At 34.2% G+C, this 26,130-nt stretch overlaps 2 protein-coding genes and 1 long non-coding RNA gene across 3 annotated transcripts; all 3 read right to left on the bottom strand.

The window, feature by feature from the left end:
* Positions 1 to 1,613: 1,613 nt before the first annotated feature.
* LOC133861491 (uncharacterized) lies at positions 1,614 to 2,691 on the bottom strand. The gene is made up of 2 exons (XR_009899025.1): positions 2,191 to 2,691; positions 1,614 to 1,970 (listed from the first exon to the last, which is right to left on the bottom strand). It is a non-coding gene; the product is annotated as an uncharacterized LOC133861491 (long non-coding RNA).
* An 18,357-nt stretch (positions 2,692 to 21,048) lies between these two features.
* Positions 21,049 to 21,983, bottom strand: LOC133859192 (isoprenylcysteine alpha-carbonyl methylesterase ICME-like). Its single transcript, XM_062294519.1, has 2 exons — positions 21,725 to 21,983; positions 21,049 to 21,477 (listed from the first exon to the last, which is right to left on the bottom strand). Exons 1-2 carry the CDS (start codon positions 21,854 to 21,856, stop codon positions 21,316 to 21,318), a joined length of 294 nt encoding a protein of 97 aa, XP_062150503.1. The 5' UTR covers positions 21,857 to 21,983; the 3' UTR covers positions 21,049 to 21,315.
* A 931-nt stretch (positions 21,984 to 22,914) lies between these two features.
* Positions 22,915 to 25,724, bottom strand: LOC133860450 (isoprenylcysteine alpha-carbonyl methylesterase ICME-like). Its single transcript, XM_062296056.1, has 5 exons — positions 25,703 to 25,724; positions 25,490 to 25,571; positions 24,585 to 24,659; positions 23,914 to 24,015; positions 22,915 to 23,829 (listed from the first exon to the last, which is right to left on the bottom strand). The coding sequence occupies exons 1-5, from the start codon at positions 25,722 to 25,724 to the stop codon at positions 23,679 to 23,681; spliced, it is 432 nt and encodes a 143-aa protein (XP_062152040.1). The 3' UTR covers positions 22,915 to 23,678.
* Positions 25,725 to 26,130: the final 406 nt, after the last annotated feature.

Genomic DNA, 26,130 nt, shown 5'->3' with positions numbered 1-26,130 from the left:
AGCATTAATATACAGGTACAACAGATAAACAGATAAATTTGAATAATTTACCCAGACACGATGAATTGTCTTAAACCAAAATCAACAGAAAACTGTATAAATTCACATACTTTTAAGATGTATATGATCAATAAAATCTCGAAATCTATTTGCATGGGGTATATTGCATCGTTGGTCCCTGTGGTATGCCATAATTATTTTTTACTCCCTATGGTTTAAAAAGTTCATAGGAGGTCCTTGTGGTATGCAATAATTACAAATCGATCCCTGGCGTCAAATTCTGTTAAATTTTTTAACAAATTCCGTCAAATGTCATGTCAGCGACACGTGTCCATCTTAATAAAAAAATATAAATTTATTAAAAAAAATAAAAATACTTATTTTTTTAAAAAAAAAAATTCAAAAAAATTCAAAAAAAAAAAAAAGGCTGAAAGGGGTGGCCAAGCCACCCCTTTGGGGGTGGCGCGCGGCCACCCCCATGCCACAGGGGGTGGCCCTATGGCCACCCCAGGCCACTAGGGGTGGCGCGCAGCCACCCCAGTGGCCTGGGGGTGGCCGCACGCCACCCCGGAGTTGTTTGGGGGTGGCGCGCGGCCACCCCCAGTTGCCTGGGGTGGCCATAGGGCCACCCCCTGTAGCTTGGGGGTGGCTTGGCCACCCATTTCAGCCTTTTTTTTTTTTTTGAATTTTTTTGAATTTTTTTTTTAAAAAAATAAATATTTTTATTTTTTTTTAATAAATTTATTTTTTTTATTAAGATGGACACGTGTCGCCATTTTATTGGCGACACGTGTCGCTGACGTGACATTTGACGGAATCTGTTAAAAAATTTAACAGAATTTGACGCCATGGATTGATTTGTAATTATTGCATACCACGAGGACCTTCCATGAACTTTTTAAACCATAAGGAGTAAAAAATAATTGTGGCATACCACAGGGACCAACGGTGCAATTTTCCCTAAAAAAAACATAAAAGATGTGCAAATATCATTTATCTTATCTCTTATATATTCCCTTTGTGTTTTTTTGTTTTGTTTTATTTATTAGAATCCCTCAAACTCCTCTCGGGCTATCACCGTAAAACCGCCACTTCTTCTTTGCAATGCTCTCGATCTTCTACAAAAATGGATTAATAACTTGCTTTGTTTCTAATTATTTTGATTCAGTTGGCATGAATCTCTTTTGATTTTAATATAAGTTTGTCCGTTGTATATAATTACATCACCCTAGCTTGTTTTTCATGGTTTTTCTTGGAGGAAACCATTGACATTTTTTCTTTTAATATATAGGAGAAACTTCAATGTTTATAACCCTTGATTTTTCTTTATTTTTACAATTAAGTATTCAAATTTTAAAAAAATGTCAGTTTATGGTATTTATCGTTCAATTTTTTATTTTTATTTTTTTTTAATTTCAACACCCCATTATAATTTTTCGTTAAATTCTATCAAAATTCTCAAAATACCTAAGTTTTTTTTTTAAAAAAAAAAAAATTAAGTATTTAATTACAAAAATAATGAAAGATAATGAGTTATAATTAAGTAAAATTTTCCGTTTAATATAAGGAGGGGTAAGACCCATACGACTATTTTAAAAAACAGTCATCCCATATGCATAAGCAAATACACTGAGTTTTCGTGGGCTCACTTTTATTGTGCAAATATGACATCGAAGCACGTAGATATATAGTTCTACCGTACGTACAGCATGGAAAGGAAAAATACATACAATTAACATAACAGCAAAAGCCGTCGCTAAATTCCCGAAGGCGAAGGCGTGTGTTCACATATATATTAATTAAGCAACGTACACCTTCATTATTGAAACCAGATATTTCTTTTTCAAAGGGCTGCACCTAGCAACCCCTATTGCTGTTAGGATTGCATTTCTCTCCCGGCTTTGGCCTATTTGGCAGGCAAGACGCATATGCTTTTCCACGGCCGCAGTTGGGAACAGCGGGTTTATCAACTTTTGTTGGAGAAACACGGTATCACATAATCCATTTAATTTGTAACAATTAATGTCAAGCAAACAAATTAATATAATAATATAATATTATAATATATATGCAGGCTATGCAGCAGTTATATATCTGTGATGTACGTACGTTGAAAAAAATAATAATAATAAATGAATAAATAAATATAAAAAAAAAAAAAAAAAAACCAAGGGGATTTGGTAGTCTAACCAGTTTGAGATAATTCTCGAGCTTTCGTCGGGGAAGGAAGAAGGATCATGGAAGCCAAAAGAAGGCATACTACAAAGAAGGCCCTCATAATTTGGAGATAGATGATCAGTAAATGTGTGGGCTTTACCTTCTCTTATCGATCTATGCTTATTTATAGTCGATTTTGGGGCGTGTCCACGCGCAAGCAGTGTTGTTTATGCGAGCGTGAGAGGGAGAAAGAGATTCCAATTTGACCATTTCATTATACATGCCAGAAGATCGATAGAGTCGGGTCAGTCAGTCAGTCAGTCAGCAGAGAAGAGGCCAAAATGATTTGGAAGGGAACACAAAAAAATCATATGCTGGAACCCCACCTCTTGATGCTGAAATACAGAGGAAATTTCATTGCAAGGCAAAGGCAGAGAAGAGGCCAAAATGATTTGGAAGGGAACACAAAAAAATCATATGCTGGAACCCCACCTCTTGATGCTGAAATACAGAGGAAATTTCATTGCAAGGCAAAGGCAGCCGGTTCTGTATATATATATATATATATATATATATATGTATATATATGTGTGTGTGCGGTGTGCCTTCCTCGTAATTACGTATAATAGCAATGTGTTTGTGAAATCACCCCCAAAGAATACTTAATCTTCTCATCTTCAAGCAAGGGAATTAATTAAGGACGGCTAGCATTCTTGATTTTAGAAGAAGTAATCTTTTACATGTTATCCAAGCTAGGGTGACTAGCTAGGCTAGGATGTCATGGTTGTCATGGTTGTTTATAATTTTGAGAAATTTTCTAGAATATAATATTATTTAATTAGTTTTTATAAATATTTAATTTAGACAAAATCCAGTCTTTTATGATACTATCTATATGATTTTTTTTTTTTTTTTTTTAAGGGAGTTTTCCTGCATTATATATGTTGGCCAGATTGCAAGTTCGAAGAGCTTTCCTTAATTTGTTAGTTGGGGGCCAAACGTTTACATGACATTAGGTATGTTTGGTAAATGATTTTGTAGTTGATTTTTTATTTCAAGAGTAACAATAACAAGTGATTGATGTAATCATATAAAGTAAAAAAAATAAAATTTTGAAATTTTTAATAAATCTTTTGTTTAAATGATTTGACAACAGTGGGACATCAAGTGAATTAATTTTTTAATTAAAGTGATGATATTTGACTCTCAAGTCAATGACATTGAGCATTGACTAGTACTACATGCCAATGCGTTCTAAGTCGAGCAATAGGTTTTGCGTGTTTACTGTTTAGGGTCCTCAAAATTGCTTTTACGAAGAAATTAGGGAGGGGGGGCACACATGACGACGTCAAAGACAACATTAATTGACGAAGGAAAGGTCCGAAGACTCGCCAAGTCAATTGTAATAGTGTTCTTATATTATTATCTTCTTTTTCTTTTTAATATAATATTTATTACATTTACTCTTTTGAAAATCTTGCATTTTGCTGAATCAAATTTTAAGATTTTAAGGTTGGCTCGTTTATAAGTTAAGTTTAAATAATCGAGTTCGAATTCAAGTCGAGTTATAAAATGCGTGTTCAAGTTCGGCTCGTTTAAAATTCAAACGAGTTCGTTGAGAATGACATTCGAGTCGAGCCGAGCCGGGTTACTCGACAAGCTCGGCTCAACTAGAACTCGAATTAGGCTATTAAATTTTTCAAAGTATGATTAGAGCGGAGTTCAAGCCCAAACTTGTGAACAACCTCTATACTAATTATTAATAACTTAATATGTTAGTTTAACATACTAAATACTATTATCAAAGTATTATAATTAATATATAATACAATATTTACTTAGCTAGTATACTATATGCTTATTTAGTATATAAGCGTGTATATATATATATATATATATATATAATATCGAGTAACATATAGTTAATTACATTTACTTAGTATATGTTAATAAATTAAATAATATGTTAGTTTATGAACTAAGAGCATCTCCAGCAGGAGAGCTATAAATTTCTCAAAAAAGTTAAATTTGACTATTTTTGTCATTTTTTTTTTCTTTCCAGCAGATTTGGTTTTTTTTTTTTTTTTTTTTACTGTATATGTTTACATTTTTTTAATAATATTTTCTCCCTCTCCCTCAATTGATCTCTCTCTGGTGCTTCAACGTCCACTTTGCTGTCGTCGTCACCGGCCTCAGTCGTCGGTCTCCCACCTCCTGCCGGTCGTTTGCCTTCTCGGCCTAGATCACCGAAGCCCACGTCGTCCAAGCCAGCTTCTCCCTCTCCGGACTCAGGCGACCCTTCTGCCTCGTCTTCTCTAGAGTTCTCTTCACCGGTCCTAGGTTCCGGTCTGCCGCCCCCAGACGTCTGTTCATTCGCCGAAGCTAATTCCAAACCAACAAACCTTCTTTTCCTACAAACTATGAAAAATCTAAAACTCGGAATTCCACAATCCCTGTCTTTCCCATTTTTTTTTCTCAGCAACCAAACAAGTAGGAAAACGAATCCCTAAGTTAAACAAATCACCGATCTAGTACAAGAATTCTACACTGTGAGCTCGAAAATTACGATAAGTGAGTAAGAATTTGGACGATCTTACAGTGATTCACCGAGTCGAACTCGACGTTACGGGAAAATTGGCGGTGGGATTTTTGGGCGCCAAAGGATAAATTGCAAGTCACTGGGGGGAGACTGGAGAGTGAGAGGGAAACCGAAGAGTGAGAGAGAAATGAAAAAAAAAAATTAGGAAAAAGATTAAAAAATAAAATTTAAAGAAAATAGAGAGTGAGTTGCTAGAGTGTGTTTAGAAAAATGAGTAATTAAAGTAAATATTTGTACCTTTTGAATAGCTATTTTAACTTCTCTTGCTAGAGATGCTCTAACTAGTTAGTATGTTAACTAATACACACACATACAAATATATAAATATATTTGTACTAATATATATGCTTAAATTTATGTAACTCATTTTTAGTAATATATAAGGGATATGAACGAGCTAACGAGTCGGAGTAACGAGACGGACGAGCGATCCCATCGAACTTTAAACGAAATGAGCTTGCGAGCCCCTATCGAGTTTTGTCGAGCAAGTCGAGTATGTATCACTTACTAATTGAGCGGGTTTCAACAATAACGAATGAGTTTCTATAGTATCGAGTTCGAGTTTAAATCGGGCTAAACCGAGTGGGTTTCGAACGGATTGTCAAATGACTGGTTTATTTACATCCATATATTCAAGTATGCATGCCCGACTAATTGAGATCATTAACCAAAGAAATTAAAATTCAAACAAACAAAATAGAAGCTATATATATATATTAGGAATAAATTATATTTAGTTCCTAGATTTTCACGTGATTTTAATAGGTTTTCAATTACGACAATCATGGTAATGTATGTTAATGCCTTTGTTTTCTATCTTTGGTTTTCAACTCTTAAGACAAATACTAATATAAACAACTCAAAACACTTCTCAACCACAACTCTTTTTATAAATCTGTATTATTGTTTTAAGAATATTTTGACAAAACAGGTGTTTAGCTTTTGTAGAGGTGTGGCCGGCTATCTTACTTACTGTTGAGAGTTAATAACTAACGACACTTTATTCTGCTGCATTGCCCTTTGATAAGGGGTCCTTGTAACTTTTCGACTTATTTTCTTAATAAATAAGCTAGGTTGAGGAAGTTACAATGACACTTCGAATTGATTACCGAGTTAATCAATTTTAGGGGAGTTACATGTCCAGATGTTTTGTCAAGACATAATGTTTCATTTGCAAAGGTGTTCAAACAAAGCAAGGTCATATTGGATTGAACAAAAATAATTTGATTGAATTTAAATTCGATCGACCAAATTTTGCGGTAGTGCAAATTAATTAACTCTATTCGACTTAAAAACAAATAGCTTTGTCTTTCTACGGTCTATGTAAGGATCATAACCTATGAACTTCAATGAGTTAGAGAGGATATTTCATATTTGTTTTGGAGAGTTTCTTCTATGTTCTTGAGCCTAAATAGTGCCTAACCTTCTCCTCTATATGCCAAAAGAAATTTATGTCTTAAGAGCTTTCATTGCCTATTCTCTTGGATTGTTTCATTTAAACCACACAATTCACCATCAACAACTTGAAGTCTACTGATGGGTCGGTAAGGTGACCAAGGAGAAGAATTGTCCAAAAAGGATTTGGAGTTGCTGTGGTAGGAGGCAAGTGAGAGTGCTTGTCAACTTCGAATGTCAAAACCGTTACAAGGCCAGTTGTAAGTGCATGTGTTCTCCCTGTACTACAAATTCTTCTTATTATTAGTTTCTTGGGTTTGACTGTCCCATAATAGTTCTACCTTTGACGTGTTATTCAAAGAGTTTTTACTTTATCAACAAAATCTGTGTGTTGATGTGGCGAATGTTAATCTTTATATTAATTTTGGTTTGTTTATTGTGATATACTGTGATGTATATTTGTAATTTGCTATTATTGCTGCACATGCGTTACCTAGCTAGGCATCTCTTTTTTCTTTTCTTTTTTTAATGAAAAAAACCTTTATAGCACCAACCAACCCAGAAACATCCCAACTATTTACAAACTACACTAAGGGCAAACACGAGCAACAAGCTCTGTAAGCCCTACCAACAAAGAAAAACCAGAATCCAAAGGCAAACAACCTGCCTGAGCTACAACAAACAAAAACAAAAACAAAATACAGCCAAACATCTAGATAAAAAGGGAATATTCCAAAGCTGTACAAGCCGTAAATTCTCATATGCATTTTGAATGATAATTGCGCAGCCATGGCTCATCTGCATGTGTAATATTCACTACCACCAGGGTCCATGTAGAGAATACTTAATTATCTAGAGGCACAGAATGACATTGGCTTCAGAGAGGCATCTTATTTGGAGAATGAGGGACTAAAGTAAAGCTAGAGACAGGTTCAATCTACTCTTTCTTTGTTTTTTGTGTATAATTAAGTACTCGATCCCTTTTCAGGGCAAGCTTGCATGGTGCAGTGGTTGGGAAGTACTAAGTAGAATTTACACAAACCGGCTAGACTTTACAATTCTTACATAAATCCTAAAAATTTCTAATTAAGAATCATAGAAAATAGAAGAATCACTCTCTAAAGCGTAATTCTTATATATTGATAAAACTGATCATTAATTACAGCACACTGGACGGCCAAGTAGTCCTTATTATTCTTAATTAACTAGAAGTTAAGAAAAAAGTTAATTAAATTAAAATATATAGGAACGACACATGTTGGGAGATAAACTCGTTAAAAAAACAAATGAAAAAAAAACGGTGCGTAGAATATGTTGACTTTATTTGGTTTTACATTTTAATTAGCTTATAATTAAGTATGCCTGGATTTCGATTAAATCGGTGACAGAAACATGGTTTCTACTTTCTACAAACTCCCACTACCGATAAAGTTGAGAAGTTGGAAAAAGTACTTAAGTAAATTTTGGAGGATACATGAGAGTATGGGAAAAAAGGTACAATATTTTATGTCTCTTTAATCCCTAAATTATGCATGAACAAAAATTTCGAAGTACCTACCTTGTATCGTGGATCAAGCAAAACTGCCATCAACAACAATCGGTTAATCTTCTTAAAGTTCTTCCAAAAACTTATTATATTTCATTTTCATTCTCTTGGCCTCATATTACTCAACTAAGAATCGTTACTTTTAGAATATATACTCTGTCAAACGTTTATGAACGTTAAAGAGTTGTTGGAAATACAAGTTGAAGATCAATGATCGAGTATGATTATGAGGAACCAAATATTTCATTGTGACATATATCAAAAAAAACACACTCACTCTCCTCATCTTGTTTATGATCGAGAGAGAGATTCAAATTTGACTATTTCAATTATTAGAACACAGAGTCCGGTCGATCAGTCAGCCGAACAAGCCAAAAATGATGTAGATCAGTAGATGTGTAAAACACATGCAGTAAATTTCCAGAAAATGAAATTACGATATAATTGAAAAGGAAAGGAAACACAAAATTAAGTGAAAACTTCACCCTCAAACCCACCTTGATGCTGAAATTAATACACAGGAAATTTCATTGCAAGGCACCAATATATTCTATGGGCCCATGTCAATGCCAAAAGGTGTCATCATCACATCAAGCGAATCTTTTAAACTGATGATATATATGTATGTGTCGATCATGGATGTGTGTATATATATATATTGACTCTCAGGTCAATGAGAATGAGGAATATCGACTCATTCAAGCCAATGTGTAAAATCAAGCAACAGGTTGAGTTTAGGGTCCTCGAAACAGTTTTTACGAAGGGGAAAATGAAATTGGCCTTCCAAATCAATGAGGGCCACACGACGTCCAAGACAACTCCAAAGACTCCCCAAGTCAATTGTCAAGTCTTCGATCTTGTAGCTATTTTCTTTTGCTTTTTAAATAATATTTATTGCATTTGCTATTTTTGGAAATATTCTTGCTTTTTCTAGTATTCAAATTAGGCGTACTCAACTAATTAACTGAGATCATTAACTTAAGAAATTAAAATTATTTCCTCAACAAATGAACAAAATAGACGTTAGAAATTTTCTTAGGCCAAAATCAAATTTAGTTTGTAGATTCTAATGCAATTTCAATAAGTTTTCAATTTCGACAATTAATTATGATCGTCATGTTTGTTATTATTTCTGTTTTTAGTTCTTAAGACAAATACATTTATAAATAACTCAAAACCCAAAATGGCCAAAAACACTTCTCAACACAACACCTTTTATAAATATGTATTAATCTAATTCCTTGTACGTTGTAGGAATATTTTGACTAAATAGGTGCTTAACTTTTGCAGAACTAAGAGCAGTAGAGTCCCATTAGGGCCAGTGGGGGCCGTGGCCCCCACAAACCCATTTTTTTAAAAAAAAATAAAAAATTAAGGGAATCTTGAACATGCACCAGCATAATTATCATTTTTTTTTTAAAACTTTTAAAAAAGTTTATGTTTTTCGTGAGCCATATTCTTTTATGGTTAGTTATATTGTTTTGGTTGCATTAACCAGTATTTGCTACTTAAAGAATAATATAAGATTCATATAAAATTAGTTTCTAGAAAATTTCAAGAGATATAAGTACAAAGAAAAAAGTTGAGAAGTAATGTTAGATACTATATTTTTATTCTACAATGATGACGTGACAGCTTCAACCAATTCCCGAATATATATATATATATATATATAATTTATTATATGATTTATTCCATGATTATTTTCAAATGGACTATTATAAATATGTTTGTTTCTATTCATTCAAAAATTGAAGTTCATGAATTATGTCAAAATTAAAAACTAGCATATCAACAGAAAAGAAGCTAACATTCCAAAAAGTAATACATTGTTGGATTTTAATGACGAAACTTCAAATCTCAAAGAGCGTCATCTTAAATCTCTAAGGACCAAAGTCGAAGAACATCATTCTAAAATTCTAATTGTGGAATCTCTAGGGTTGAAGTTGATTAACATTATTTTTTTTTTAAATTACATTTATCATTTTTTTTTTTAAAAAAAAAAAAAAGCAGAAGGAAATTAGGATATAATATATACTAGAATTTAATGCGTTTGGTTCTTCTGCCAGAAACGTAGTAAAATTCTCATGCTGAAACTTATTGACTCAAGTCAATGCCAAAAAGCTACATGACAGCTTTTATGAAGGAAAATGAAATTGGTCTTTCAAATCAAGGAAAGTGAAAATGACAAAGGAAAGGTCTGAAAATAACAGAGCGCCTCTCCCGCCAAGTCAATTGTTAAGTCTTCCGTCCTTATCGATCTTCTCACCTTATGCTGAAACCCCACCTTGATGCTGAAACATAGAGGAAATTTCATTGCAAGCTAAGGCACCGGTCCTTATCTTCTCACCAAAGAATGCTTATCTTTTCAGCTTCATTCTTCTTTTTCTTTTTTCTTTTTTTTAAGTGCTACCATATATTGTTGAAAAAAGCCCGAAGACAATACAGAAAATAAAGACCCAAGACTCCCTACACTCTAAGCCAGAGTTAAACTCTGACTTGAAACAGCTGCCTAAACAATACTCAAGAATTACAAGAACACCGTTTGAGCCACTCTTTACATTTAAGAACACTATAACACAAAAAAGATGGCCGATCTAGCTACCCAAGCTTCAAGCACGGATCGGACATCGTTTTTGTTTCCTGCCTATAAGGCTAGCTAGCATTCTTGATTTTAGAAGAACTACTTTTTTTATATTTTGTCGAGGGTGACTAAGAGTCTAAGACGGCATAGTTGTTACATATTGGAAGACTTGAATATTTAATTTTTCTATTTTTTTTTCTAGAATATGATATTATTTATAGTTTTTATAAGTGTTTTTAAGAATATTTTAGACAAAATTGAGTCTTTTATGATATATATATAATGTTAGAGTTTTCCTGCATATGTATATGGTAGATTGTAAATTCTCCCAGAGCTCTCCTTGTTTTAATTAGGGCCGACAATTTTTGATATGATTAGCGAACTCGATACGAACCCAACATGAAATTAAAAAGTTAAGGTTGAAGAGTCTAACCCGTTTAATTAAATAAGTCAGGTTAAGGTTAACTTATATAGTCTTATACACATACTTTTACACAACCTAAACTCGACACACGACATAATTACAGGCAATTTTTGACATAACCCGCGAATCTGACACGAATTTAATACAAAATTAAAAAATTAAAGTTGAGTGATTTAATCTGTTTAATTAAATAAATCGAATTAAAATTAACTTATATACTCTTATACATTTTTTTTTCATACAAGCCGGCACGAAAACACAAAAATGCCCTCTAATTTCAATTAATTAGGGCCATTTCAATGCCAAAAAGCTACATGACAACTTTTATGAAGGAAAATGAAATTGGCCTTTCAAATCAAGGAAAGCCAAAATGACAAAGGAAAGGTCCAAAGATAAGAGTGCGTCTCTCCCGCCAAGTCAATTGTTAAGTTTTTCGTCTGATTTATAGAAGTTAGAATTTTTTTTTTTTTAATAGATAAATGAACAAATTTTATGTCTGATTTCAACTTGCATGTTCTTTATCTCACCTATTCTCTAAAATAAAAATATCATCTTCTTCGAAATTTTTGAGAAAAAAAAATTACTAACATTCATTTTGGATTCTCAAATAAACCATTTATCCAAGGAGAAAATATAAATTGCATATTGCTTTGTCCTTAAATTAATTTCAAAGAGAGAGAGGTCCATTTAAAAAGGGAAGTTGAGAATTGACCAATTTTAAGAATTAAGAATAATGCTATACATCACACTACTATTGCACCATTAATTGGTAGCTTTTGTGGAGTGAAAGGGACTCGATCAATTACTCCCAAATCTATATAGCTTTTGATCATTAGAGCCGATGGATCTCTTTTTGTTTTGTTCTTTACGTCAAATGGTGTTTATGAGTATGCAATTCTACCACACACTATTGAAATGTTTTGAGTTACCCTTAGATCAGATTTGGCCATTATTTTAGATTGAAAAAAGTCTCAAGTCTCAGTCACATGTGTATTAGACTCCTTCTCCAAGTATATATATATATATATATATATATATATACATATACGTGTGCGTGCATGGTGCGTGCGCGATAAATTGAAATGAATATGATCATATAAGGCACGCAATCCACCCGTTTTTATCTTGTTGATTTACGGTTAATTGGTCTTGTTGAGAAACTTGCCGTTGGGGTTTCTCTAAAGGGAAAATCACTGTTTAGAGATTTGATGGGTTGGCTAACTTCCATGCTAGTATAAGTATTTCCATACTTATTTCCTATATTGATTCATTACTTCTAATAATTGCCCAATTGGCGTTCAAGATGGTAATTAGCCTATAAATGGAGAGGAGGTAGCTTCCTTAGGTCTGTACACTTTCATTCTCTTTGCCTAGTTATACTCTGTCAATTTAACTTTCCGTTGACTTACTAACTTAAGCATTGGAGGTGGTTTCGTCACTATTATCGACGAACCGCTCTGACCTTTTTATAACTTCTTTGTACGTCTCCTTTATCGAATGTTTTAACAGTAATATATATAGGCCTTTCCATTTCCATATATTTTTCAGAATTTTTATTAAGACCGTTTATGAATTGTTTATCATTAATTGTCCCTTTCTTTTTTTACAATAACTACGGCCTCAAATTAAATAATTCATCCAACTTGAACTTTGTGATAAGGCAGATAAATGATTATACATAAAATTGTATGGGACTTCCCTTAAATAAATAAAGCAACGGACTGACTCATGAGTCGATCAACTCTTTTATTTTGCACACATGCATTACATCAAACTGTAGACGTTCTTGGAGTTCAATAATTATTGCAAAAAAAAAAAAGAAAAAGAAAAGAAAAGCAGTAGGTTTAATTCTGACTGCTGAGTGCATATAAAAGCAATCAGAATTATAAAGCCAAAGATCGAAAACCCCAAAAACGATATATTAGACATACAAAACCTACTTCATCTTATTAAGCATTGCATACTGTCGACGTCGATCAACGTACCATGCAGCTTCTTATCTCAAACACCTTCAGGCCTTTGGGCAATTAGGATTACGTTTGTACGGATCACATGATGGAGGCGGTGGTTTTGATATTGGGGGGTTCAGACATTTACTATAGGGAACACCACGACCACATGGCACTGCTGGCTTATTCTTATTTCCAGGATCAATAACGCGTCCTTTGTCAGAATCAGGTTTGGCTGCACCATTACCAGAGATATAGAGATATATCAGAATATCAATAAAACTTGTGTTCCATAATCCAAAAAGTGAAAGACTAATTAAGGCGCCTAACTACTATTTGGTTAGAATTTATCACTTTAATTAATAAGACCAAGAAAACTCATTTCAATTCAAAGAATTCTTCTTAGATCCCAATTGTTGGAAATAAAATATATACAAACGAGCAACAGATATATATCTGAATTAATCTAATTACAAAATATTCAGAATTTCAGTTTTATTAAGTAAATTCAAACTGATCAACTATAATATATATGTGCGTGTGTGGAGTGGAAATGATGGAGTGAGTGAGCTCACCAGATAATTCTCTAGCTAAAATAGAAGAAGGAAAGAGAAGTGTGGACGCCAAGAGAAGGGAGATTATAAGTAGAATGGAGTACTTCATTTCGAGAGTTGATCGATACTGCAATTAAACCTTCTCTACTCTGCTCTTATTTATAGAAAATTTCTTGTACGTGCGAGCGTGTCTAATTAATTGATGGATTGATGGATACATGCACTAGATCCACAAGGCAAGTGAAGTACCTAGGAAATTACCAAAGAAAAAAAATAAAAAATAAATAAAAAATAAAAAAAAGGAGTATTGGGATATAAATATATATAGTTGAAAAGTCTTACAAAGAAAGCAGATCGACCACATAAAAAGAATTAAAATAACAAGTAAAGATCGGTAGATAAATATATAACATACATAATATGGTCGACTCTTTTGTGATTGTAATTTGAAAAGAGTAATGCTACATATCATCCTTTTGTCCTCTTTTTGTCACCCCAAAATTGATGTGGCTCTTAAAATCACCATTAGATCAAAATCCAAGAGTGATATATCAAAAATTCAATGGTGATTTTAAGAGCCACATCAATTTTGGGGTGACAAAAGGAGGACAAGGGGATGATGTGTAGCATTACTCTTTTGAAATAGTCCATTTTAAAGTAATGTACGTAGAATATACCAGATCGATCCTATTGGTTGACCGCCAGTCTTCAATAAGTCCCACTAATTTAAAGTAATGCAAGCCAAGGCTGTGGTCGTAAAATATACTGCGTTTGGTTGTTTAGCCGCCCAGAAAACATAATAATAGAAATCTTATTTCAAAAAAAAAATAATAATAGAAATCTGTCTGCGTTATCACCACCACACGTACAATAGTTATCTTCTCATCTTCAGGGCCGGCACACAACGACTTTGACTTCAGAGAAGCATCTTAATTAGTGGAGAACCAGGACTAGAAGAAGACAGGTTTTACTCCCTTTCTATTTTTTCTTTTTCTTTTCTTTTCTTTAAAGTAACGATCGGATGAATGGAGTACATCAGAGTGTCAGAGTGATCTGATCATGACCATTCTCTTTTGGACGTACGGTTAAGATAATTCGGTTGGGTGGTTTGATCATTGAGTGTACAGTTAGGAAAATATATTATATTTTTTTTGTATATTCTAATAAAGAATAATGCTATATATATATCACACCACTATTCCACCATTAATTGGTAGCTTTTGTGGAGTGAAAGGGGCTCAATTGCTCCCAAATCTATATATATATATATATATATAGTTTTTGATCATTAGAGCCAGTCGATCTCTTTTTGTTTCGTTCTTTATGTCAAATGGTGTTTATGAGTATGCAATTCTAGCACACACTATTAAAATGTTTTGAGTTACTCCTTAGATCAGATTTGGCCCTTGTTTTAGATGAAAAAATTCTCAAGTCTCAGTCACATATACTGTCTTCTCCACATATATTTGTGATAAATTGAATATGATCATATAATGGTCCGTTTGAATGTTGGATTTTTTGAAATCAGAATTCAATTCTATTTTATTGCGCAAATTTTGAAGTTTGACTTTGTGAGATAAAATTTGAAAAAATTGAATAAAATATAATTTGTTTTTTAAAAAAGTAGAGAAAAGTAAAGAAGAATCAGAATTCAATTATGTTCCCAAACGGTCCACAGGCACGCAATCCACCTATTATTATCTTGCTGATTTAGGGTTAATTCATCTTGTTGAGAAACTTGTCGTTGGGGTTTCTCTAAAGGGAAAATCACTCACCGGCGATCCAATGGGTTGGCTAACTTTCATGCTGGTATAAATCTTTCCATACTTATTTCCTATATTGATTCATTACCTCTAATAATTGCCCAATTGGCATTCAAGATGGTAAACCTATAAATGGAGAGGAGGTAGCTTCCTTAGGTAATTCTCTTTGCCTATACTCCGTCAATTTGACTCCCCTCTCACTTTCTAACTCAAGTATTGGAGGTGGTTTTGTTGCTATTCTCAACAAGCCGCTTTGATCTTTTTCTATCTTATTTATAAGTATTCTTTACTGGACGTTTTAACCGTACGTAATATATATATATATATATATATATATATATATATTAAGACCATTTATTAGTTGTTTATCTTTAATCGTCCCATTTTTTTTGTTTATCTTTAATCGTCCCATTTTTTTTTAACAATAACTACGGCCTCAAATTAAATAATTCATCCAACTTGAACTTTGTGATCAGAACTCAGAAGGCAGATAAAGGATAATGCATAAAATTGTATGGGACTTCCCTTAAATAAAGCAACGGACTGACTCATGGGTCGATCATGGTCATTGATCGACTCTTTTATTTTGCACACATGCATTACATCAAACTGTTGACGTTCTTGGAGTTCAATAGTTATTGCAAAAAAGAAAAGAAAAGAAAAGAAAAGCAGTAGGCCGGTTTAATTCTGAGTGCATATATATATATATATATAAGCAATCAGAATTATAAAGCCACAGAAACCCCCAAAAACGATATATTAAACGTACAAAACCTACTTCATCTTATTAAGCAGCACTGCATGCTGTCGACGGTCAATCATGCAGCTTCTTATCTCAAACACCTTCAGGCCGGTGGACAATTACGTATGTACGGATTACATGATGGAGATTTTGGGGGATTCACACAGTTACCATATCTACCGCCATTACCAGGACATACTGGCTTCTTTGGATCTTTGGTTCGTCCAGTCACGGGTCCTTTATCAACATCAGGTTTGGCTGCACCATTGCCAGAGATATAGAGATATATCGATCAGAATATAACCGATTAATCTCAACAAACTAACAATAAAACTTGTGTTCCATAATCCAAAAAGTGAAAGACTAATTAAGGTGCCTAACTACTATTTGGTTAGAATTTATCACTTTAATTAATAAGACCAAGAAAACTCATTTCAATTCAAAGAATTCTTCTTAGATCCCAATTGTTGGAAATAAAATATATACAAACTAGCAACAGCTATATATGTGAATTAATCTAATTACAAAATATTCAGAATTTCAGTTTATTAAGTAAATTCAAACTGATCAACTATAATATATATGTGTGTGTGTGGAGTAGAAATGATGGAGTGAGTGAGCTCACCAGATAATTCTCTAGCTAAAATCGAAGAAGGAAGAAAAAGTGTGGACGCCAAGAGAAGAGAGATTATAAGTAGAATGGAGTACTTCATTTCGAGAGTTGATCGCGATACAGCTGCAATTAAACCTTCTCTACTCTGCTCTTATTTATAGAAAATTTCTTGTATTAATTGATGGATTGATGTATACATGCACTAGATCCTCAAGCCAATTAAGTGAAGTAGCTAGGAAATTACCAAATAAAAAAAGAAAAAAGAAAAAAGAAAGGAGTATTGGGATATAAATATATATAGTTGAAAAGTCTTACAAAGAAAGCAGACCACATAAAAAGAATTAAAATAACAAGTAAAGATTGGTAGATAAATATATAACATACATAATATGGTCGACTCTTTTGTGATTGTAATTTGAAAAGGTCCATTTTAAAGTAATATTGTACGAAGAATATACCAGATCGATCCTATTGGTTGACTGCCAGTCTTCCCATTAATTAATTTAAAGTAATGCAAGCCAAGGCTGTGGTCGTAAAATATAATGCGTCTGGTTGTTTAGCCAAAAAAACATAATAATAGAAATCTTATTTCTAAAAAAAAAAAATAATAGAAATCTGTCAGCGTTATCACCACCACACAGACAATACTTATCTTCTCATCTTCAGGGCCGGCGCACAACGACTTTGACTTCAGAGAACCATCTTAATTAGTGGAGAACCAGGACTAAAAGGTTTTGCTCCCCCTTTTTTTTTTTTCTTTTTTGTATGCTTTGATAATTTGATGAAGCATGGCTTTGTGAGAGGCTGAATTTACACGCTACAACATGTGCTAGACAGTCAAGCCGTCCCCTTTTCCCTTGGGCCCATTAGGGAGCCTGCCTACTATTCGGACGGGTCAAGCGTCTCATAATTAGATCGAAACTCACACTACAAAAAAAGGGCTAAAAAATCATCTACAATTATAGTTTTACGGTCGGTTTTATAAAACCATCTCTAAATTTAGAGACGGTTTTATTGAAACCATCTGTAACTTACAGACGGTTTCAATATATGGACGGTTTTACCAAACAGTCTAGAATTCTGAACAATTTGGCCTAAACCGTCAAGAATTTCAGACAATTTGACCCAAACCGTTCAAAATCCGAGATCGCGACCCATATTTATGGATAGTTTTAAACCGTCTGAACTTTGTTCCAAATGGTTTTTTGCAATTTTTGAACGGTTTGAAACTGTCCAGAATTCTTTAAATTTTTGTAGTGTCACCAGGGCGGGATTTTGACTCGATGAACTGCCCATTTGAGGGTCTGCCAACCATCCAACCCTTGCAAGCCGGTGGCCTCCTAGTTGCCCAATGAACCGATCACCCCTTAGTCGACAGACAATTAGCCGGTGGACATATACCCTCAGATAATGTCACTAACCGAACGGGCCCTATCCAAAGGTGCCCCAACCGATGGTGACCTAACTGAAGGTGCCGTGACCGATGAAGTACACATATATGGAAAACGTCCTTTCCCTTTAATAATATTGCCCTATTCTGGGTTTGCTATCCTAAAATGAGAGATCGACCAGTAAGGAAAGAGATCAACAAGTGGAACTCAAAAGGAAAGATCTACACCTTCCATATCAGATCATTGACCTCTGGTATCTTCCATATTTGGCCTACTTGCCTTATTTGGGGGCATCCCTATAAAATAGATCAAAGGCTTAAGTTTAAGGTACACACAGTTCACCATTTCCTCTCTTAACTTCTTACCTTTCATAAAAATTATTCTATTGACTTAAGAATTAGAGTGTTCCAGTAAGTATCTTCCGACAAGTCACCCATGTCTTTTGGGCTTGTTTGTTTAGGGACGAAACAGAACATCATAGTGCTGTTACTGTTCATGTAATTTTTTTTATCACTTTTTTATATCACATCATCACTTTTTACTAATTTCAAAACTAACAACCCATTATTCTATTATGTCCTGTTCTGTACATGTCTTTGCCAAACAAACCCTTTATGTTTGTCCTTATAGGTATCTTTGATTAGATTGCAGTGGTGCGATCAACGTACTATACGTATCAACACTTTGTCTTTTCTTTGTTTGTCAATTTTGTCTGCTTTTGCTTTTCTTTGCGCTCATTTGATGAAAAAAAAAAGAAGGCATGTCTCTAGCTTCTTTGAGAAAGGATGGGTATGGGAGAAGAAGTCCGAGACTTTTCTTGATTCTAGTAAAGTCGACAGAGATTCGTGAAGAAATTGTGCTAGAAATTCGTGAAGGAATTATAAAGGAAAAAGTAGAGAGTTAATAGATCGAGGAAGTTGAGAAGATTGATGAAGATCGATCATGTTGAGACTTATGCTTCGTTTATGCGCCTCAAGTCTTTGGAGTTAGGATTTTTTGGTAAACAAATAATTGATTAAATAGAAAGAATATTACAGAATGACCGATGCATTATCATAGACTACACCCAACGCGAGGAATTTTTCTTTAAAGAAAGAAAAAAAAAAAAAAAAAAAAAAAAAAAAAAAAAAAAAAAAAAAAAAAAAAAAGAGGATCTGACCAACAACTAACTGAAAAAAGGAGAGCAACCGATAAATTTGACTCGTCTTCAATGAAAAAATTATTAAAGTTTTTTTTTTTTTTTTTTTTTTTGTAAAATAAATCACACGTGGGCTCGCAAACTTCCACGTGGTCGAGTGGCAAGAAGCAAGATACACGGGTTTTTCATTTTTTTTTTTTTAATTATTATTATTATTTTTTAATTTTTAAGGTTAGGTAAAACATGAATTAAATAGTAAAAACGCTATAAATAAAATGAAATTTCGGCGTTTGGTTCGTACAAAAAAATTATGAACAGCGAAAAATGGAATCCAATAACTGTCGTCGGAATCCAGCAACGTCCGGTTGTCGTTGCCGGATTCTGGTCGGGCTCCGCCAGATTTGACCGGATTCCCACCATTTTGGCCAGATCAATGGCCATATCCGGTCAGATCTGGACGGATTCTGACCATTTTGGCCAAATTCGACCGGCATCTGGTCTATCAGAATCCGGCGACGGAGGCCGGATGTCGCCGGATTCCGGCATCGGCAGCCGACAATTGCTGGAATCCAGCAATCTAGTAACAAAATTTGGGACTTTCGGCGGTAGATTCGATCTACCAACAAACTCCAATGCTCGGCGGTGGTAGATTCTCACAAGCGTGCGTGCAAAGATGAAGAATTTAAATTCGGAAAACTATTTATAATTTTACGGTTTTCAAAATTGTAAATCATTTTCTAAAAATTAAATAGGCTTTTATGGTCAAACTAAAAATAATTTCTGTTGACAATAATTTTTGCACCTACCAAACACCGTAAAATGCCGAACACTGAAACAAACGGAGCATTAGACGAAGAAATTACCAAAATTGAAGGTGACACCATATCCCTATCCCACACGCCTATGTAACCAATATTCATATTTTTTTTTTTGCACTAATCAAATAAGGAAAAGCGGGTTACAAAAATCGAACAGCCATAAAAGGGTAGGCACCCCAATAACAAAGTCCAAATGAAAAACACAGTACAAGAATAGAAACAAACAACAAGCAATAATATCATTCATGATTTTAAATGAACCGTAAACAAGTTGGACCTTTCTAAATGCTGCACAAAGATTGAAAGTCTGAAACCCCACTTGCACAATAATCACCATGGGACCAGTCTCAAGGTCTAAGCCCAATCCCACAATTGTCCGGTGCATGTGAGAATAGGAAACAAATGAACAAAAAAAAAAAAAACCAAAAAAAAAAAACTCAAAAAAAACATAAGTGGTAGGTTGATTTTGTTAATAGTTGTGCACTTTATTGGGTTTACAATTTTAATTAGCTTATCAACAGGGCTAGGTATCAATTAAATTTGTGGCGAAAATGGGATAAATTCCACCTTCCGCCACCGATAAAGTCAGTAAGGCAAAAATACTACTGACTTTTTTAGACTTGGGAGTATTTCTGACATTCACCATTACCACCAAGTCGATGGCGGTGGTAGTTGGTAGGCGGAACTGAGCATGCAAAGCTTTATTCAAGTTTCTTTGGGCCCGGTTCAATTTTTTTTTGGGCCTAATTTGAAGTTTTTGGGTCAAATTTAAACATTTTTAGGCCTAGCTTTTTCTTTTTATTTTAGGCTCTGCTAGAAGGTTTTTTTGAGGTCAAATTTAAAGGTTTTGAACCTTGGAGGCTTTTAGAAAACTATAGCCTTGTAAACTTCCAAACAAGGGCCTTGTTTGGAAGCATACTCTAATGGATTTGTTCTTCTTCTTTTTCTTTTTTTTTAAACAAATTCATACGCAAATTGGGAGTTTGGTTATGTGGGAAAAAAAAAAAAAAAAAAACCCCACAATTGGCCTTAATTTTTTGGCTTAAATATATTTAAACCCCTAACTAATAATCATTTTCAAAAAAGCACCACAAACTAGTATGTGTGACACTTAGATACATCAAACTACAATTTTGTTGTAATTTAGCCACTTTTCTACTTGCTGCCCGTAGATAGGAGAAAAATTATTTTCGACAATGTCGGATCAGTACGCATAATAGATGTTAAAAACTTGGGGTTTCGACCCGAACTTCTTGGTGAGAATGTTTATGTTTGTCAAATCACACAACTAAAGAAGTTAAAGTCAAAGGGTCCGTTCATTTTATGAAAACATATCAGAACCACCACGGTGGGGAGAAAGATGAAATGACTTCAATTTGTTAGTTTGTAAATGCAGAACATTTATTTACTTCAGAAAAAGCTTTAATAATTTGACATTCGACAGGCCAGTCTGAGACTTATCTGCTAAATACATCAAGGAAAAGAACAAACTCTCTCCTTGTAATCACTCGAAATTTACCACAAAAAGGAATAACAAAATCACCCAAAGAAAAAGAACTGTTCTCCTAAAGAGAACACAGAATGGACAAAAGTAACAAAGGTATCTGAATTAAGTTTTTATAAACTTAGAGAACTATAAGGTCTAGAAGGGGCTGATCTCGCGAGCCATACGTAACAAAAACTCGGGAACAAGGCGTCTTCTTGGAGGGGCCACTGCATCCTTGGCAAGAGCTTCCTTATCACCAGCATGTATGTCGGCAACTATATGGTCAAACAGTTCATCTTTGCCTCCTCTCAAAGGATCCTGCATATAACCAAAAATTAGAGGGTTGCTTGGAAGGACAAAGCTTCATATGGTATGTATGAATTCTAATGGTCTATACCAAATTTGCTTTTAGGAGTTTGAGATATTGTTATGTGAAAATTTGGAAACATTGGTGCGTATACCACTTTGGAAAATAAATTATAAGGCAATGCATAAAGTCTGATCAGAGGTTAAAGCTAAAGTAATAGAAACAACCTTACAAGAAGATATCCGAGACATCACTTACTTGAAGAAACAAATCTGTATGTGTTTTTCCCTCGAACAGAATTAGCGTTACTTGAGCTCCTGCCCTTTGAAGAGCATCTGCAAAAGTTTTACTGCAAATGGAAAGAAGGATTAAGAAACATTGAAGTTCCATGGAATGATGGAAGGGACTTTCTCTCTACTTCCCACAATCTTCACTATACACCACACTGAGCCCACTTTTGTCATAAGGCGTGGCGTGGAATTAACTCAACTTCATCATACCACTTCTTTCAGGATTAGTGAATAATATTAGACAGGAAAGGGACAGTTATAAATGGCATGGATATTTTTATATGAGGCTTAATATGTCATTTATTCACTCCAATTATTCATCATTTACGGATCATTTCTTTCATGCTTTCAGAAATATGAACATAGTAAGTATCAAACATAAGGACAGTATTTTTTTTATCCATGTGCACAATATCCAAGTAATTTTCAATTCTATTTTTTTTTTTTTTTTTTATTTCACATTACTTATTTTTTTTTACTTACATGCTTCTTTATTTCATTATTCTTATCACATTATTATTACTTTCATGATCATCATCACGTTACAGATATAATTTGAAGAGGATCGGAGGAAAAGATGGGTTCTTAAGACAAATATGTGAAATTTCAATTTTATCCTTCAAAAAATTTGAAGTCGGGCATAATGGTAAAAGTATATCTTTATTTTTCTCATTCCTTCCTCTTTTATTTCCTTTCCACCACATGAGGAAAAGGTGGATTCCCCTTACTTCCCCACTCTTTCCCCCTCCTCTCCCCTCCTTTTCATCCCTCCCACTTTCCACCCGTCTTTTTTCTTTTTTATAGATACGTCACTCATGAACTCAATGGGTCTTAAACCCACCACCTCACCCTCCATAGGTCCCCTTATTATTTATAGAGTAGGTGTCATTTGTACCATTTGAGCTAAAGCTTATTAGCACATAGCAACTTAGCATAATCAAGGACCTAATAAAAAATAAGTAATCATTCTATCCAAAACGGGGTACACTTGCATTCCAAAACACTAAATACACTAATCCAAAAATACACTAAATGCATTGAAAGTTTCTCATTCATTAAAAAAAATACACATTGTTTCCTTCCCATTTTTGTACTTTCTATAAGACTTTATAGAGTTTCGAGGGAAACTAGGCCAACAGCTTACAGAAGTAAAATCATACATTCCATCTTCCAATGATATAACACATTCAAGGATAAGAGGTGGTACCACATTCTCTTTCCTGTTACGCATACCACAAGGATCCGCACATTCTAAGTAACTTAAGATAGTCATGATTAACAATAACATGTATAGCATGCGTGTGGCACCTCTTTGAAAATCTGAAGGCCTTCCTTTACTACATTATCTCCAATAATCAAAAAGCACAGTAACTTAAAGAGTATATTTGCTAAACTACAGGTCCACAAAAGAAACTCAAAGCTGTGCAATAGGAAAAACAGATTTCACAGAGCTGCAGTTCCAAACTCTGGCACACAGTAATTGAGAAGGCAAATTGGTAGATGTTCAGTTGGTCCATCCATGCGCCATTAGTATGGGAACGCTAAAAGCTATGGGCATCATTCCATATCTGCAAAAGGCAGGCCAAGGGGCATATTGCTTACTATTTCCAGGATTCGAGTGAGAACCGATTTATGATTCATGGTACTGAGAAGACGTCAACAACCGGTGACCAAAATTTGGTAAAAGCACCAGTGGACAGAGTCCCATTCTCTCATGAACCTAATACTCTCATTATCAACAAGTTCCAAAGCTAGATGTTTCTGGTCTGGGTTCACAAAAGGTTAAACCCCAGGGATGATCCAAACAATCATTAACAAATATCCACTAGTAAAAGGTGAACTGCTCAAAAAGGCTATGGACAGGCCCTGATCAGATTCAACAAACTTCCACGAGATTCACAACAAAAGGAACAGATAAAAATTTACCCTCCAGATAAACCAAAATAAGCTTTTAGTTGAGAGACACTCCAAGAAATACTCTCTCCTTTTCCAGATTCAGATTCTTTGATTGCTTGCTCCACGAGAGCACAAGCAGAAATGTGTGCACCAGCCAATTGCCCCATTAGATATATCCTACCCAAATATGGACAAAAAGATCAATGGCATGGTTTGAAGATGAGATGAGAAATTCCAGAAACAAAGATATTAGTTTGGCACCTGTTAGGGTCACCCCCGTATCCAGCTATGTGATTGCAGACAAATGAGATTCCCTGAGAAGAATCTTTTATCATATCACTAATAGTCCCCTGAGGAAAATTTCTGCATGCATATATAATTTGTCAGGGTAGATAACATACACGAAGTAACCATAATAAATATAACAATTAAATAGAATTTACCATTCAAGATAGATGCTTGAGTAATTGGACAACAAACTCTAACACAAGAACCATCTTTAATGCAATGGAAAATATGCTTAAGTTATACCAAGCATTAATATACAGGTACAACAGATAAACAGATAAATTTGAATAATTTACCCAGACATGATGAATTGTCTTAAACCAAAATCAACAGAAAACTGTATAAATTCACATACTTTTAAGATATATGTGATCAATAAAATCTCGAAATCTATTTGTATGGGGTATATTGTATTTTTATGGCACTTCAGTGTACCCCGGAAAGGGGGGGCATTGGGGCAGAGTATACAAACACATGCCTTTAGTGATGAAAGGACTTCAGTATGGTGCTACTTGAACTGAAATTAAATACCAATTGTCTTTGGGCTTTGGCTCAAGTAGTAAAGGTTGGGGGTGGGGTTTATTTAGGGTCTCAGATATTGATGCTATTAAAAAAAAAAAAAAAAGGAATCCACAAACAAATACCTGTAGTCAAGGCATGCCACTATTATGTCTCTTTCTGCCAATTGCTTTCCTAAAAGAGAACCCCACGCTTTGTACCTAATACACATAATTGATGTTGAGAAAACTAAGTAGATGGATCGATATGATGCAAGGGAATGAATGATATTATCTACAGTGCTTCATACCATAAATTTGACATCAGCAAGTGAAAATAAAATGACCATAAACTAAGCTAACAGAGTTCAACCAGGCAGTGCTAAAAATTTATAATGTAACCAGGATTTGCCCATCAAATAAGGGCTTTTTTTTTGGGGGGGGGGGAGAGCGATGGGGGAGGTGGTTTGTTTTTGATAATGAATCAGATAATGTCAACACTAAAGATTTGGGATTTCTCACATTTCACCCAATGTGTTAGTTCAAGTGGCAATAGTAAATTTAACTTCAAAGTTTTCTATACTAGTATTACCAAACAATAAAAAATTCATCTTCAAAGCAATCAATTTACTTTCCATCCTACCCTCCATCCTCTCACGAACAAGTTTAACTAGGCTAAACCATAGATCCCTTTAACTTCATTTCATATTGCCAAAGAGCTCCTTGTCAAGTGTAATTTGGCAATTATTTACACTTGCTACCTCAAAGGGTACGTGTTGAGCCCAAATGCAAATCAGAAATCCTTATCATTATGACCGGAGACTGTCACAGCAAACATACTAAACTTATGTTTCCAGTACTAAAGTTGGAATCAGACAGTATCATATCTTTAAACTGTAAACCTACTTTAAGCCCTCTACCAGAGAATAGGCATGGCTCAGTTTGTTGCCCTATAGTTAGTGCACAAATTAAGCTACCAGATAACATAAAACCAAAAACAATTTCAACGTGAAAAGATATGCAAAAGCTAGCAGCTATCTCAAATCACTCACCCAATAATCCAAGCTCCACCAGTTACAAATATCACAACTGGCTTTGGTTCATCATTATTTTCAGGCAGATATAGATCCAAACCTGTTAAAAAGTAAGAAACACAATTGCAACAGGAAAAAAAATTAGCATTTGTATGTGATACATGAGCAACCTCATAGCCTATGAAAAGCAAAACATAGAAATAAACCATTACCTCTATCAAAATTAAATACCTATTTCTTGGTTGATCTCCATATACAACACTTCGCCGGACCTGGCTGGAGAAGAAATAATAATATGCCACTGCAGTAAATTAGCAAGCAAGTTATATTCTGTTTATTTGGACCATATGCGAATACATCCTTGAATACAAATTTGTTCCTGTCACAGATTGAAGAATAATCTAGAAACCATGACACTTTTTTTCTTTTCTGCATTTGGCTTACACAAGAAATCCCCAATATATAGTTTCCTTCACGATCTAGTACATAACTAAGTAATCAAACAAAATAAGTATAAAAGAGAGAGAGGGGGGAGGGGAGACAAACAAGGGAACGACGTGTATGCTGTATATATAGCACGAACAATATGAATCTTGAAGAAATCCGAGCGTAAGTAGCAAGGCATAAAAACCAAGAGCAAATAATCTTGGGATCCACCG

This window comes from Alnus glutinosa, chromosome 2 (genome assembly GCF_958979055.1).
Source record: "Alnus glutinosa chromosome 2, dhAlnGlut1.1, whole genome shotgun sequence".
In the NCBI taxonomy this organism is placed as follows: Eukaryota; Viridiplantae; Streptophyta; class Magnoliopsida; order Fagales; family Betulaceae; genus Alnus; species Alnus glutinosa.
Note: the sequence above shows the minus strand (reverse complement) of the source record. Positions and strands in the feature narration are given on the sequence as shown.

What these genes read in the sequence shown, in the direction of transcription:
- LOC133860450 (XM_062296056.1), bottom strand. Translation starts at nt 25,724, where the DNA reads ATGGAGATCAACCAAGAAATAG. An exon ending in GGTGGAGCTTGGATTATTGG is followed by an intron (nt 24,660 to 25,489) that starts GTGAGTGATTTG and finishes TATGTGTATTAG; the next exon opens with GTACAAAGCGTGGGGTTCTC. An exon ending in TACGGGGGTGACCCTAACAG is followed by an intron (nt 23,830 to 23,913) that starts GTGCCAAACTAA and finishes ATATTTGGGTAG; the next exon opens with GATATATCTAATGGGGCAAT.
- LOC133859192 (XM_062294519.1), bottom strand. Translation starts at nt 21,856, where the DNA reads ATGGAACTTCAATGTTTCTTAATCCTTCTTTCCATTTGCAGTAAAACT. An exon ending in ATACAGATTTGTTTCTTCAA is followed by an intron (nt 21,478 to 21,724) that starts GTAAGTGATGTC and finishes GGTTATATGCAG; the next exon opens with GATCCTTTGAGAGGAGGCAA.